The sequence below is a fragment of the Neoarius graeffei genome, chromosome 12 (genome assembly GCF_027579695.1).
Source record: "Neoarius graeffei isolate fNeoGra1 chromosome 12, fNeoGra1.pri, whole genome shotgun sequence".
In the NCBI taxonomy this organism is placed as follows: Eukaryota; Metazoa; Chordata; class Actinopteri; order Siluriformes; family Ariidae; genus Neoarius; species Neoarius graeffei.
Window position 1 is genome coordinate 50,907,364 of NC_083580.1, and position 15,809 is coordinate 50,923,172.

Genomic DNA, 15,809 nt, shown 5'->3' on the forward strand with positions numbered 1-15,809 from the left:
CAGTGTGAAGTTTCCACAGTCTGTGATGATTTGGGGTGTCATGTCATCTGCTGGTGTTGGTCCACTGTATTTTATGAAGTCCAAAGTCAACACAGCCATCTACCAGGAGATTTTAGAGCACTTCATGCTTCCATCTGCTGACGAGCTTTTTGGAGATGCTGATTTCCTTTTCCAGCAGGACTTAGCACCTACCCACAGTGCCAAAACTACTACCAAATGGTTTGCTGACCATGATATTACTGTGTTAGATTGGCCAGCCAACTTGCCTGACCTGAACCCCATAGAGAATCTATGGGGTATTGTCAAGAGGAAGATGAGAAACACCCGACCCAAAAATACAGATACGCTGAAGGCCACTATCAAAGCAACCTGGGCTTTAATAACACCTCAGCAGTGCCACAGACTGATCACCTCCATGCCACACCGCATTGATACAGTAATTCATGGTAAAGGAGCCCCAACCAAGTATTGAGTGTATAAATGAATATACTTCTCAGAAGTTGGACATTTCTGTATTGTAAATCCTTTTTTGATTGATCTTAGGGAATATTCTAATAATTTGAGATACTGGATTTCTGATTTTCATGAGCTATAAGCCATAATCATCAAAATTAAAACAAAAAAGGCTTTAAATATTTCACTTTACATGTAATGAACATAGAATATATGAAAGTTTACCTTTCTGAATTAAATTATGAAAAAAAAGGAACTTTTTCGTGGTATTCTAATTTTTTGAGATGCACTAGTACACCGTACATTCCCGAGCTTTGCCGATTTACCATATTTGGCATTGTCAGCTGATCTCCCGAACATCACCGAGCTCACGATTCTTTACAAAGATCGTCCGGAAAGCGTGATTCGGGATGATTTGTGCTAGGGAGTTTTACCGAACGTATTCCAGAAATATCTGAACATTAAACAGTTGCAGTTTGCCATATTTGGTGGATGCCTTGATTGGCTGGAAGCTGTGATTGGTTGAATGTTGTTTACATGGATAGAATGTCGGCGAACTGGCAGGAAAGTGATTCGCACACGCGCTGTAATAGTGCTGAATACAGATCAAAGGCGATGGGCAGGGTCACGAATCAGTGCGTCTCTGGCTCCCACACGCGCTGTAATTGCAGAGCACAGATCAAATTCGGGGGGCTTTTTGGGAGCCGAAAGCTGGGTCGCACGCCTGACAAACGTATGAAGGGCTGACATTCTGATGTTGGTTATTTTTCTACTGTCCCAAAAATGTCCCAAAGTGATTTTTTTAGTTGTCCCGGCCAAAAATTTTAGTGGCCAGTGGCCATCGGGACACCGTTAATTTCGAGGCCTGATTATGCATGATGTCTAAATGTAGATGAAGACAACAGACAAAGAAGAATGTCTTTTAAGTGACTGTTGCTAATGAACTGTGTATATGTGACATATACAAGCATATAATGTGACATGAACTAGTAAAGTTAAAACAGTTGGTTTTGACAAAAGCTGAATCATTACATCATCATCATGTGGGTATTTCCACAATGCACAGTGTTAAAATTAAAATATGCATAAAAAGATTTTATAAGTTTTGACTTCTGGCTTTGTAAAACTTTTCAATTTACTGCAACTGTCAATCAAGTGGTTTGGTTTTTTTCTCTGTCCCAAGTTCCTGTTTAAGAGGTCATGGTTCCTCAGTTCCAGTCTAGCAGGTTTGTGGTGTTGGAACCAATCTGAATATGCAGTGGCAAAGGACTACGTGTGGTTCTCTAGCACTCACCTCATTCTTCAGTGAGCTGACCTCAGTCATGAGGCTATCGATCTTCCTCTCATACTGGTTGATGCGTCCCTGCAGAGCTTCCTCTTCATCAGTGGAGAGGTCTTCCAGACGGAGAACAGAGTGTGAGGGGTCTGGTTCAGGTAGGGGGTTGATCTCCGAATGATGGTTCAGACCCTAAACAACAAATGATAACTCAGGAGTAATAAAAATTAATATCATTTTGCGATTCTGGTCCGCTCCACACAGAAGACAAAAATGTAGTTTGTTACTACATGTTTAAAGAAACTACATACCAGATCCACTGCTCACCTATCCCTTGTGACATTTTGCTACTTAGGATCTTTTAATTTCTCGAATTTTTCTCTTCATTAATATTGCTTTTCTCAGTTTATGATATAAAAACTTGCATTGCAACTTTAAATTCGAAGTGGAACTGTATTATGAATCTCACCATCATCACAATCTTTTTTTTAAGTGATACCAAGGGGTGTCATGGTGGTTAGGGGTGGCACAGTGGTGTAGTGGTTAGCACTCTCGCCTCACAGCAAGAAGGTTCCAGGTTCTAACCCCATGGCTGACAGGGGCCTTTCTGTGTAGAGTTTGCATGTTCTCCCCGTGTCTGTGTGGGTTTTCTCCGGGTGCTCCAGTTTCCCCACCAAAGATTAAGGCCACATCCACACGGCAACGAGATTTTTTTTTAGCGGGTAAAAAAAATATCGCGTCCACATGGGCAACGGATCAGTAAAATATCAGGTCCATATGGCAACGCAACGCTTGCTGAAAACGATGCAATACACATGCCACACCTCTACATGCACTGTAAGACACCGGAGACACCAGAACAATAGAAGAAGAAGTAGGACGCATGCGCATGTAACGGGTTTATTTTTTTCCACTTGCCATTGTGTGTAGTGGTGGGGAAATTCTGCGCTGGCCCTTTAAGAGCGCAGGTAGTTATGGGAACGAGGCGCTGGCCTCTTTCAGTTCGTTTTGGAAATGTAAGCACCAATGCCACTGGACGTTTGCAGCCCGTCCTCAGCAGTGTATTTGTGTCTCATTTCTTCAGAATAAAAAGACTGGTGAACACCACAACGCAACGTCTGTTACATGCATAAACCCCTTCTTCTATCGGGCGTGAAGCACTCACAGGAACAAACACACAACAACAAGAAGATGGCTGCGACTACGCGAGGAAATCGTGCCTTCTGTGTGTACAAATTAGTTTTATTAGTGTGCATAGTTTTATATAACTTAATTTTCTTATTGTGTGTGAACATTTTGAAAAGCATTTTTATATAATTTATATAACTTTTTATATTGTGTGTGAACATTTTGAAAAGCAGTCTTCTCATCTCATTATCTCTAGCCGCTTTATCCTTCTACAGGGTCGCAGGCAAGCTGGAGCCTATCCCAGCTGACTACGGGCGAAAGGCGGGGTACACTCTGGACAAGTCGCCAGGTCATCACAGGGCTGACACATAGACACAGACAACCATTCACACTCACATTCACACCTACGGTCAATTTAGAGTCACCAGTTAACCTAACCTGCATGTCTTTGGACTGTGGGGGAAACCGGAGCACCCGGAGGAAACCCACGCGGACACGGGGAGAACATGCAAACTCCACACAGAAAGGCCCTCGCCGGCCACGGGGCTCGAACCCGGACCTTCTTGCTGTGAGGCGACAGCGCTAACCACTACACCACCGTGCCGCCCGAAAAGCAGTCTTATCCAATAAAAAAAGAAATTCAAGAAATGGTTCAGTTACTTGTTTATTTAAAAGAAAAGCTGTATACAAAAGTGAATGCAATGCAGTGGTTCATACAAAACAGTCTGTTGAAGGGTCTTCTGACCCTTTTCCCCTCTGCCTCCATTATAGTCAGGTAACTGTTGCTTTGTGTGGAAGGCTGTACTTTCTGTTCATCAAAGCAGGTGTAAATTGTCTGTCTGGCAGGTCAGTCAGGTTAATGTGTAAACAATTTCAATTTCTGTTGTTACGAATGATGCACGTGAGAGTGCTGCTTGTTCTAGTCATGTGGTTGTGACGTCATCGTAAACAAATCCGTTCTACTCATCCAGACGACTTCGCAACGGCTCTGTTGCCAGATTTTTTCACTCTGGAACCCGTTCTCAAAAGATTTCGTTTTGGGGCACCCAAAACGCCGGTGCCGTGTGGACGCCAGGCCGAAACGATAAACAATTTTATCAGATTCACCTGAATCCGTTGCCGTGTGGACAGGGCCTAAGTAAAATACCCAGCCACTGAGGTCGTACAAGTCAGTGCATACTTAGTGTCGGTCCCAAGCCCAGATAGATTGGGGAGGGTTGCGTCAGGAAGGGCATCTGGTGTAAAACCTATGCCAAATCAAATATGCGGAACAGATCCACTGTGACGACCCCTAACTGAAGCACCTGAAAGAAGAAGAAGAAGAAGAAGAAGAAGAAGAAGAAGAAGAAGAAGATACCAAACTGCACTGAGGAAACGTGACTCTAAATGTCTAATTTGCTTGTCTCAATAACTTTATAGCACTTGGAGATGTTTTTAACATTATAAACACTTCTGGGAGTGAGAGACTTCCATTAGATGTTCGAAATATCACAAAAGTTAAAACAATAAAACTCCATACCAAAAGCGCCGACAGGAGTGCCTCAGCCACCAACAAATCAAGTCTTTATTGTTATTACTTTGAATGCCTAAAATATTAGGGGTGTAATGATATACTCCCGTCACGATTTGATGAAGCCAGTATGGTTTATGATTAAATTCGTTTCTCAGAACATTCTGAACAATATTTTAAAAATAAATAAACAAATTTATAAATGCTCCCGGGCGGCACGGTGGTGTAGTGGTTAGTGCTGTCGCCTCACAGCAAGAAGGTCCGGGTTCGAGCCCCGTGGCTGACGAGGGCCTTTCTGTGCGGAGTTTGCATGTTCTCCCCGTGTCCGCGTGGGTTTCCTCCGGGTGCTCCGGTTTCCCCCACAGTCCAAAGACATGCAGGTTAGGTTAACTGGTGACTCTAAATTGACCGTAGGTGTGAATGTGAGTGTGAATGGTTGTCTGTGTCTATGTGTCAGCCCTGTGATGACCTGGCGACTTGTCCAGGGTGTACCCCGCCTTTCGCCCGTAGTCAGCTGGGATAGGCTCCAGCTTGCCTGCGACCCTGTAGAACAGGATAAAGCGGCTACAGATAATGAGATGAGATGAGATAAATGCTCCCAAAAATTTAATTGAATAAACAATGCCTCTGATTTTGAGAAAATGATGAACTGAAACATAAAGTGCTCTGTAGTAGAGTCCGAGGTGCCATTTTCACTGGAAATAGAGCTCTAGAGTCAGCTGAAACATCCTCGTTCATCGGTCTCTTTCTCTGGGACTGCAGATTTCAACAGCGCCGAGCTGGTGTCTTTTGAAAGCTAATGCAAAGCTCTTTTTAACGGTTACAGTGGACATAAAAAGTTTACACACCCTGTTAAAATGATAGGTTTTTCTGATGTAAAAAAAAAAAATGAGACCACGATAAATAATTTAAAAACTTTTCCCACCTTTAATGTGACCTATAACCTGTACAATTCAACTGAAAAACAAACAAATCTGTTAGGGGGAAAAACAAAAAAATAAAAAATGTACAATAAGCTGGTTGCATAAGTGTGCACACCCTTCAACTAATACTTTGTTGAAGCACCTTTTGATTTAATTACAGCATTCAGTCTTTTTGGGTAGGAGTCGATCAGCCTGCCACATCTAGACTTGGCAATATTTGCCCACTCTTCCTTGCAAAAGCGCTCCAGATCTGTCAGATTGCGAGGGCATCTCTTGTGCACAGCCCTCTTCAGGTCACCCCATAGATTTTCAATTGGATTTAGGTCTGGGCTCTGGCTGGGCCATTCCAAAACTTTTTTGGGGTCACTGTCGTGCTGAAAGATGAAATTCCTCTTCATCTTTAGCTTTCTAGCAGACACCTGAAGGTTTTGGCCCAAAATTGACTGGTATTTAGAACTTCATAATTTCCTCCACCTTGACTAAAGCCCCTGTTCCAGCTGAAGAAAAACAACCCCAAAACATGATGCTGCCACCACCATGCTTCACCGTGGGTATGGTGTTCGTTTGGTGATGCGCAGTGTTGTTTTTGCGCCAAACATCCCTTTTGGAATTGTGGCCAAAAAGTTCAACCTTGGTTTGTTCAGACCACAACACATTTTCCCACATGCTTCTGGGAAAGTTGATGTATTTTTTTTTTTTGCAAAATTTAGCCGGGCCTGGATGTTTTTCTTTGTAAGAAAAGGCTTCCAACTTGCGACCCTACCTCATAGTCCAGACATATGGAGACGACGGGAGATTGTTGTCACATGTAGTACACAACCAGTACTTGCCAGAAATTCCTGCAGCTCCTTCAGTATTGCTGTAGGCCTCTTGGCAGCCTCCCTGACCAGTTTTCATCTTGTCTTTTCATCAATTTTGGAGGGACATCCAGTTCTCGGTAATGTCACTGTTGTCCCATATTTCCTCCACTTCTTGATGACTGTCTTCACTGTGCTCCATGGTATATCTAATGCTGTGGAAATGTTTTTGTCCCCTTCTCCTGACTGATACCTTTCAACAATGAGATCCCGTTGAAGCTTTGTAAGCTCTCGGTGAACCCTGGCTTTTGCTGGAGGAGGCAACTGAGTAAATGTCTGAACTTTATTTGGGGTTAATCAGAGTCATTTTAATTGACGGCAGGCGTGAACCCAAAAAGACTGAATGCTGTAATTAAATCAAAAGGTGCTTCAACAAAGTATTAGTTTAAGGGTGTGCACACTTATGGAACCAGCTTATTGTACATTTTTTATTTTTCCCCCCCCAACAGATGTGTTTGTTGTTTAATTGAATTGTACAGGTTATAGGTCACATTGAAGGTCGGAAAAGTTTTGAAATTATTTATCGTGGTCTCATTTGTTTTGTTACATCAGAGAAACCTATCATTTTAACGGGGTGTGTACACTTTTTATATCCACTGTATAATGTGGTTGTGATTATAGGTTAAATCAGGGCTTTTCAAAGTGTGGGGCGCGCCTCCCCTGGGGGGCGCCAGAGTTCTTTGGGGGGTGCGCAACGTGAGGAAAAATAAACCAGAATAAGTTACTACTGCGGACATTGAGCGAACTTCAGCTAGCCTTTGCCAGAGACAAAATGGATCGATTTTTAGTACCTAAAGCTACAGTGAGTGAGGAGACAGAGTCTGGGCCAAGCAAAAAACCAGAGCCTCCAGGATTTCGCGATGTTGCGATTTGCAAATTCAACCAATCCCCGCGAATTCAGGGCGGTGTTGCAATTATATCCAATCACCGCAACCTTCCAGCAAATTTGACCAATCGTTGGTGTCGTCTTGAGGTGACGTCGACAAACTACCTTCCGCCTTACTTCCGTGTATACGTTCAAGAGAAGCAGCATGCGCGCAGTGTTGCCAGATTGGGCGGTTTTAAGTGCATTTTGGCGGGTTTTGAACATATTTTGGACTGGAAAACATCAGCAGTATCTGGCAACACTGCATGTGCGAGTCAGTGTTTATATAGGCTTAAATTCTGTTACTGAAAGTGTGTTATGTTTACAGTGAAGCACTGTGTGCACTTTACATTATTTTTTTTACTTAATACAAGAAATTAATGGATGCCAACATTTTTGCCAAAATGGTATTTTATTTTCCATTGTTTAGGCAGCTTCAGCATCATACTGTGAGACTGTTCAAATTGTTTTTTTTTCTTCTATGAAGCCTGAGCCATTTATTTTATTAGTTTATAATTATTGTTTAATTTAGTCTTCAGGAGAGACTGCCTGCACACAGTACTAGTATTAATAGTTTTTTTTCTTACATGAAAGCTGAGGCATTTATATTTTAAGGTAACTTCATGTTGTGCTGTGAGGTTCTCTGCACTTTACCTTTTGAACCAACAGGTGCATTTGGATAAGTAAAGCCTATTTTTCTGCATTTTTGTAGTCCTGGTAATATTTTATATTGGTAAAGTTGTTTATAGGACCATTTCTCAGTGTCTTTGTTTTTTTAATCAATAGTTTTTCGGTAATAACTTAATATTTAACATATCACTCAATTTTAATCACAAAAAGAGAAAATCGCAACAATTTCTCGCAACTTTCACTTCCTCCCGCAATGTAATCGCAACAAAAACCTAAAAAACACTGCAACTTTCAGCGCAATTTTTTGGAAACCCCCGCAACATCAGACATTTTAGCCCGCAACAATCACAAAAAAGGCCCGCGAAATCCTGGGGGGACTGAAAAAAGAAGGAAGTATGACCATGATTATTTAAAGTTTGGATTTTCATGGACTGGATCTGAAGATGCTCCACTGCCACAGTGTGTTGTCTGCCAAGAGGTGCTAGCTAACAATGCTATGAGATGTTTAAAATGTGTAAAACAAGATGTTTTAAAAAGAAAAGCACAGGTGTTTAAAATGTGTAAAAAAAAAGATGTTTTAAAAAGCACAGATGTTTAAAATGTGTAAAATAAAAATAAAAATGTGTACAACAACCTTTTTTTTTTTAAATACGAATGGAACATTAAGTATAGCAACAACAAAAATAGTAAGGGGGGGGTGTTGTTGTTTATTTGCTCTCTGAGGGGGGGCTGACTCTCCCACACTTTGAAAACCCCTGGGTTAAATTATTACGTAACCTATAATATACATATATAAAGTGTATATAATATACTACTGTATAACATGATCATAACCTAAAATGCATGTCAGCTGTTGTGATCAAGGAGCTGTTTGTTGCTTCACAAGTATTGATGATTCCTGGTAATGGAGTAGGCTCTCCACGAAAGAATGCAATCATGTGACCAGTGTGATCACACATTTTATATATATACACTAGCTCTATGCATTGTGTAGATTGGGACCTCTGGTTATTGAAGAAAAGCTATTTCAGACATTTGACCTTGATCCTGTTTGGATCAATTCCAATATTGAAGTTCATTTGCTGGTTACAAAGATATTTCCGTATAAATCCTACAAACGTTCAACCACCCGTTCTTAAGATATTGCGCTAATGAGAATCTTGGATGGATGCACAAACAGACGACCCAAAAACATAATGTTTCCCCAAACTAACTGCAGAGGAAAAACAAAGTTCAGACACCAAACATGTGTTGGCTGACTGACGTTTGCAGGAGATTTGATTATTTGCCAAACTGGTCCTTTAATATAGCATACATAATAAACATCCATCTAACCTCCCACTTGTACAGTGCTTCTCGAGTTGAAGCTTTGCCCGGAGGAATCCATGGGACTCTTGTCTTAACTTTAGCAATGGGACGTAAGCAGCCTTTCGCCTTAACCTGCAACAACAAAAGCAAATAACTTGTGCTGACTGTCTGAATGTGACGTAACACTAAATACTGGTGGTGGTTTTCATTTGAACCATTTCTACAAAGAAGGAGACAACTGACCTGTGCTGGCTTTATAGGGCTGTTCTTCATGCCCTTCTTTACATGCACATGTACAGGTGTGTTTTCATTCACATGCACGTGAAGCGGCAGCGAAGATGAGCTGGTTCTCATCGTTTTTTTCTGCATGAAACAAAAAGTACATTTATATGGTATAGTCATAGAGAATCACTGCATATTACACACATCCTCATGCAAAACTAATGCATGACTATAGATTATCATCCAGCGCATGCATTAGCATTTCTTTCAAGCAGTTCTATCTACATTTTGGTGTTGGTTAATCAGTTAGGGTTGTAATGAAAAAGTAAATTCACACAAATATGATTTGTATAAACAAGATTTAACAAATATGCAGTATTTTTTCTTACATGAGAAAATATAATGACTTTCATGACAAAAGTATTTTGCACGTTTATGTATAATTTTAGCTGGCAAATAGATAATAACATTCATTGCTAAATATATTACAATAAATCACACTTTATTTTCCACATCACAAATGACTGTAAGCCATGTTATGCAAACTCGCCCCATTTATGAACAGCATACAAGCACAAATCTGGCAGAGGGACTTAAGGAGGCAGCGTTGGAGCGGAATTTGAATAGGCCACACATGACTGTGTAATAACCGCTTATGTTCCTATAACAGAACCCTATAATTGAGGTAAAATAAAATAAAGTTCATTCAAATGAAATGAAATTGGGTACTACTGTTATTTATAAATAATTTAATAAAATATTGCAATAAATTCATTAAGATCACAATATCATAACACTGCTTTAATTAAATTAAATCTTACTTTATTGAATAAGAATCTATATTTTCAAATTACATTCTATAATTATAATATTGTATTACATTATTCTATCCACGTTCACTGGATATGAGCAATCGCGCACTCTGATTGGCTACTCTACTACTAGGATATCAGCACATATACCATTTCTCTATACCGTGAGTAGAGACAGGCCTTTCAATTACATGAAACCTGCGATGGATAATGTCGTAGGCGCCCAAATTAAAGGAACAGTCCACCGTATTTCCATAATGGAATATGATGTTCTCTGAATTGAGACGAGCTGATCCGTACCTCTCCGAGCTTTGCGCGACCTCCCAGTCAGTCAGACGCGCTGTCACTCCTGTTAGCAATGTAGCTAGGCTCAGTATGGCCAATGGTATTTTTTGGGGCTGTAGTTAGATGCGACCAAACTCTTCCACGTTTTTCCTGTTTACATAGGTTTATATGACCAGTGACATGAAACAAAGTTCAGTTACACAAATTGAAACGTGGTGATTTTCTATGCTATGGAAAGTCCGCACTATAATGACAGGCGTACTAACACCTTCTGCGCGCTTCGACAGCGCATTGATACCTTCACTCGGAGTTGTACCATTTTTTTTTAGACAGGGCGGACGGACCAGGGCATTCGCCCGCCTGGCCGTGCCTGACGAGGAGCGCTCTCGGCCGGCTTGGGAGGCAGACGGCAGCCCCTCCTGGAAGTGTGGTTTTACCATGGGCCTCATGCGGAAAAATGACAAAGTCCTAGTTTTACCATGGGCCTTAGGCTGAAAAAATGACAAAGTCCCAGTTTTACCATGGGGCTCGAGTTGTACCATTCTTTTTAGACAGGGCGGACGGACCAGGGCATTCGCCCGCCTGGCCGTGCCTGACGAGGAGTGCTCTCGGCCGGCTCGGGAGGCAGACGGCAGCCCCTCCTGGAAGTGCAGTTTTACCATGGGCCTGTGAAGGTATCAATGCGCTGTCGAAGCGCGCAGAAGGTGTTAGTACGCCTGTCATTATAGTGCGGACTTTCCATAGCATAGAAAATCGCCACGTTTCAATTTATGTAACTGAACTTTGTCATGTCACTGGTCATATAAACCTATGTAAACAGGAAAAACGCGGAAGAGTTTGGTCGCATCTAACTACAGCCCCAAAAAATACCATTGGCCATGCTGAGCCTAGCTACATTGCTAACAGGAGTGACAGCGCGTCTGACTGACTGGGAGGTCGCACAAAGCTCGGAGAGGTACGGAGCAGCTCGTCTCAATTCAGAGAAGAACATACTTCATTATGGAAGTACGGTGGACTGTTCCTTTAAAAAGGCGCCTAAATTAAAGGTCAAGCGCCCAAAATATGCTACCAAAAGTTTAAAAAAACAAACAAAAAAAAAACCCTGAAATGTTGATGAAATAAACTTGGCTGCATAAAACCCCATGTCTTGACTTTCTTCTTTAAAAACACAGAAACTAGGAGGAATTAGCATGCATTTCTCATAATTGACTCGAAATCCACAGCATTCCCATGTTGTTCCGGATTTGTCAAACTCACTATAAGCCTCGCACAGAAAGAAAAACAAAATGGTACAGCATGTTGTTGAACCAACCAAGGATGAAATAAAAACTCTACCCAAAACCAAAACCCTAAAAATTATCGTCAAGTATTTAAAAGAGACAGAAAAAGCTAAAAGAATGCCCCCCCCCCCAGTATCTCCTGTTCCACACTCCAGCCCAGTCGGTGGCGGTAAAGCACTTTTAAGTTGGTTTGCCAACCGCCAAAAAACCCTAAAGAAAAAGAACCCCCCCCCCCCCCCAAAAAGGCAACAAAATATGGAAGAAAAGTATTTGACAGCAAGAATGTATCTTTTGTATTTTTCAAGAATTATTATTATAGCATTTTTAAAAAAGTCCTACTGTCATTTTGCCAGTTTGTTTACATTCTAAGCAGAAATTATTTTGTTGTAAATTTTGCATAAAGTTTTTATTTATCGAATTTGCAAAAAATAAAAATGCTCTCTTTCTCAAAATCCAGTGAATGTGGATATAATAAAACAGTTATTCCACTCGATCTCGTCATACATGGCTTATAGCCTACACGATGCTACGCGCCTTGTCAGCTATCAGCTCACGCATGACTCGATTTTCTGGAATAACTGTTAAATATCACAATGTCATATACATTAATATACATTATCATACCTTTGATAAAATGGTATAATTAAATCATAGAATATAATCTGAAATAGATGACATTGATAACAGATAATCTTATTAAATGAAATAAGATTTAACATCTTCTGTAATGTAGATATAGCCTAATATTCTAATAAAATACTTATAAATAATACTATGGATCTATGCAATTGTATTTACATTATAAATTAAATACAATTATAATGTATAAATTAGAGGCGGGGCGGCACGGTGGTGTAGTGGTTAGCGCTGTCGCCTCACAGCAAGAAGGTCCTGGGTTCGAGCCCCAGGGCCGGCGAGGGCCTTTCTGTGCGGAGTTTGCATGTTCTCCCCGTGTCCGCGTGGGTTTCCTCCGGGTGCTCCGGTTTCCCCCACAGTCCAAAGACATGCAGGTTAGGTTAACTGGTGACTCTAAATTGACCGTAGGTGTGAATGTGAGTGTGAATGGTTGTCTGTGTCTATGTGTCAGCCCTGTGATGACCTGGCGACTTGTCCAGGGTGTACCCTGCCTTTCGCCCGTAGTCAGCTGGGATAGGCTCCAGCTTGCCTGCGACCCTGTAGAACAGGATAAAGCGGCTAGAGATAATGAGATGAGATGAGAAATTAAAGGCGGCATGGTGGTGTAGTGGTTAGCACTGTCGCCTCACAGCAAGAAGGTTCTGGGTTCGAGCCCGGCGGCCGACGGGGACCTTTCTGTGTGGAGTTTGCATGCTGTCTGCATAGGTTTCCTCCGGGTGCTCCGGTTTCCCCTACAGTCCAAAGACGTGCAGGTTAGGCTAACTGGTGTCTCTAAATTGGCCGTAGATGTGAATGGTTGTTAGTCTCTACGTGTCAGCCCTGCGATGATCTGGCGACTTGTCCAGGGTGTACCCGCTCATAGTCAGCTGGGATAGGCTCTAGCTTGCTCGCGACCCTGCACAGGATAAGCGGTTATGGATAATGGATGGATGGAAATTATAGATTAAATAGAGCCATAGTATTCTCGCACATTCATGTCACGGCGCTTCTTCGTCTTCATCAGCATCTGTGACCTATTTTTTGCACTTTCCAGGACATACTGTACAGCTTGGACTTCAAAACAACCCATATAGAGACTCCTTAAATATGTCTATATTTTAGATTCTTCTTATTTTTTTAATCCTATTTATATAAACTACTTTTGTCTATTTTAAAATTCACTGTTCAAGCACCAACCACCAAAGCAAATGCCTTGTATGTGAGCATGGACTTGGTGATAAATTCTGATTCTAATTCTGTTATGATTTCATTACAATGCAGTACAAAATAAGACATGTGATGTGATACTATACTTATATACTACATTATGTAATAGGATTATTTCAAAACACAATGATGGTTACATTAAATTATTTTTATTTTGAATACTTCTGTCCCCCAGACTGCTGCAGTTTTCCTACAGACTGTTTCTTCTGACTTGGACACTGGGCCACACATCAACACTGCAAAAAATGATCTCTTGTTGAGAGAAAATATCTTTAATATGGGTGAATTTATCTATTATTTCTTATTAGAAGTTTACTAGAACTCAAATATAAGATTATTTAGCTTGAGACGCTTTTACTAATTTCAAGCCTTAAATTTTCTTATTCTATTGGCAGATAATTTTGCTCATTTTAAGCATTCAATTCTAGAAAGAAGCAAAATTATCTGCCAATAGAATAAGAAAATTTAAGGCTTGAAATTAGTAAAAGCGTCTCAAAGTAAGCTAAATAATCTTATATTTGAGTTCTAGTAAACTTCTAATAAGAAATAATAGATAAATTCAGCCATATTAAAGATATTTTCTCTCAACAAGAGATCATTTTTTGCAGTGAAACTACGAGTTTTACGAAAGAATATATTGCTAAAAATATACTAACTTGAGAAGTCACTAATATATCTGAAGCTATATTAAGACCCACTTCTATTAATACACTTTAGAGACCAATATACCCGTATTGTACTGACTATAATTAAGTTTACAGCATAATTAACTCGATAATTAATTGACCAAACCCGATAAAAATGTGTATAACAGAAAAGCTGGCTCTATTTAACTCGCTATACACATCATTACAACATCCACTAGTGGCTAAGCAGCTAGCTAGTGTAAACAGTTACTTGACTTGTACTTGAAAATAAGTCGGAGGTTGGCGCACATAATTGCTTCGTAAGAGAGTAACCGATACTATAAACAATACAACAAACAAAATTTCTTACCATCCGAAAAAGAAGCACACATTCAAAATTCCCAAAAATATCGTATAAGAATAAATCTGTGTAAGAGCTAACAGGCTAATTATTTCTCTTATCTTTGGACGCTTCCTGCCCTTCCGGTAGACACGCGCTGTCTTTCGATTGATTGGTTGGTTCAAAAGCGTACCGCACTCTGATTGGTGAAAGTCATTAGCAGTGCGTCACGTTCAAGCATACGTTGGCAGTAGTAACTGTAGCCATAGAAACAAAGCCTAACACTGGACCCAAGCCGCAGGTTGACAAGGATACTAAAGCGGCGTCTTTGGACTTATCTCCCAAACCATCAGTGTCTCCTTGTCCACGTTTAACACCAAACATCACAATACATTACAAACGGTTGCCATTGCCTTTTGTTTACAACCCCGATTCCAAAAAAGTTGGGACAAAGTACAAATTGTACATAAAAACGGAATACAATAATTTACAAATCTCTCAAAAACTGATATTGTATTCACAATAGAACATCGACAACATATGTCGAAAGTGAGACATTTTGAAATTTCATGACAGCAACACATCTCAAAAGAACTCCGCCTGGTAGACCACACGCCTTATTAAGTTGTGATTTGGGGATGGACATTTGACCTCGGGGCGGCACGGTGGTGTAGTGGTTAGCGCTGTCGCCTCACAGCAAGAAGGGTTCTGGGTTCGAGCCCTGGGGCCGGCGAGGGCCTTTCTGTGCGGAGTTTGCATGTTCTCCCCATGTCCGCGTGGGTTTCCTCCGGGTGCTCCGGTTTCCCCCACAGTCCAAAGACATGCAGGTTAGGTTAACTGGTGACTCTAAATTGAGCGTAGGTGTGAATGTGAGTGTGAATGGTTGTCTGTGTCTATGTGTCAGCCCTGTGATGACCTGGCGACTTGTCCAGGGTGTACCCCGCCTTTCGCCCGTAGTCAGCTGGGATAGGCTCCAGCTTGCCTGCGACCCTGTAGAAGGATAAAGCGGCTAGAGATAATGAGATGAGATGAGATGAGACATTTGACCTCACAGCACGGGCGATTGCTCTAAGACAACGAGGGAGGCTCAGCCTCCTCTAAAAATGACGAACATCGTGTAGGATGAATTGCGCTAGGCTTATGTTATAGCCGACCTTATAACATTGCTATTTCAGATCCAGAATCATAGAAATATATGTGCTCAACCCACTGCAGTGCGAAATCATTCCGTTATAACTTTCCCCAGTTTGCCTAATGTGTGCGTGAGTTTTTCCCCCTCGTGACAGCGCGGTGCAGCCCAGCCTTAGTGGACTTCAATGGCATTTGGGAGCGATGCGCTTTTCAATCTCAAAATGCAAGACGATTATTGGACAAATACTGCGAAAACGCCCGCCCACGGAGTCCCAGCCTCACAGTGGGAGGGACATGGCAAAGCTTTCCGTGAGGAGACTG

At 41.3% G+C, this 15,809-nt stretch overlaps 1 protein-coding gene across 5 annotated transcripts in view; it reads right to left on the bottom strand.

The window, feature by feature from the left end:
- odf2a (outer dense fiber of sperm tails 2a) overlaps positions 1-14,491 on the bottom strand; it is a 129,385-nt gene extending 114,894 nt beyond the window's left edge. For 4 of the 5 annotated variants that reach the window (XR_009655754.1, XR_009655752.1, XR_009655753.1 and 1 more), the window contains exons 1-4: positions 14,388-14,491; positions 9,194-9,313; positions 8,978-9,082; positions 1,748-1,921 (exon numbers count right to left, since the gene is read on the bottom strand). Coding sequence is in view for 1 of the 5 variants with exons in the window: in XM_060935981.1 (XP_060791964.1) it covers positions 1,748-1,921; positions 8,978-9,082; positions 9,194-9,313; positions 14,388-14,390 (402 nt within the window). In the remaining 4 variants the exon portion in view is untranslated. Of the gene's footprint in view, positions 1-1,747; positions 1,922-8,977; positions 9,083-9,193; positions 9,314-14,387 lie in introns of those variants that run through there. The other variant, XR_009655755.1, reaches the window with a different exon arrangement.
- Between the last annotated feature and the right edge of the window lie 1,318 nt (positions 14,492-15,809).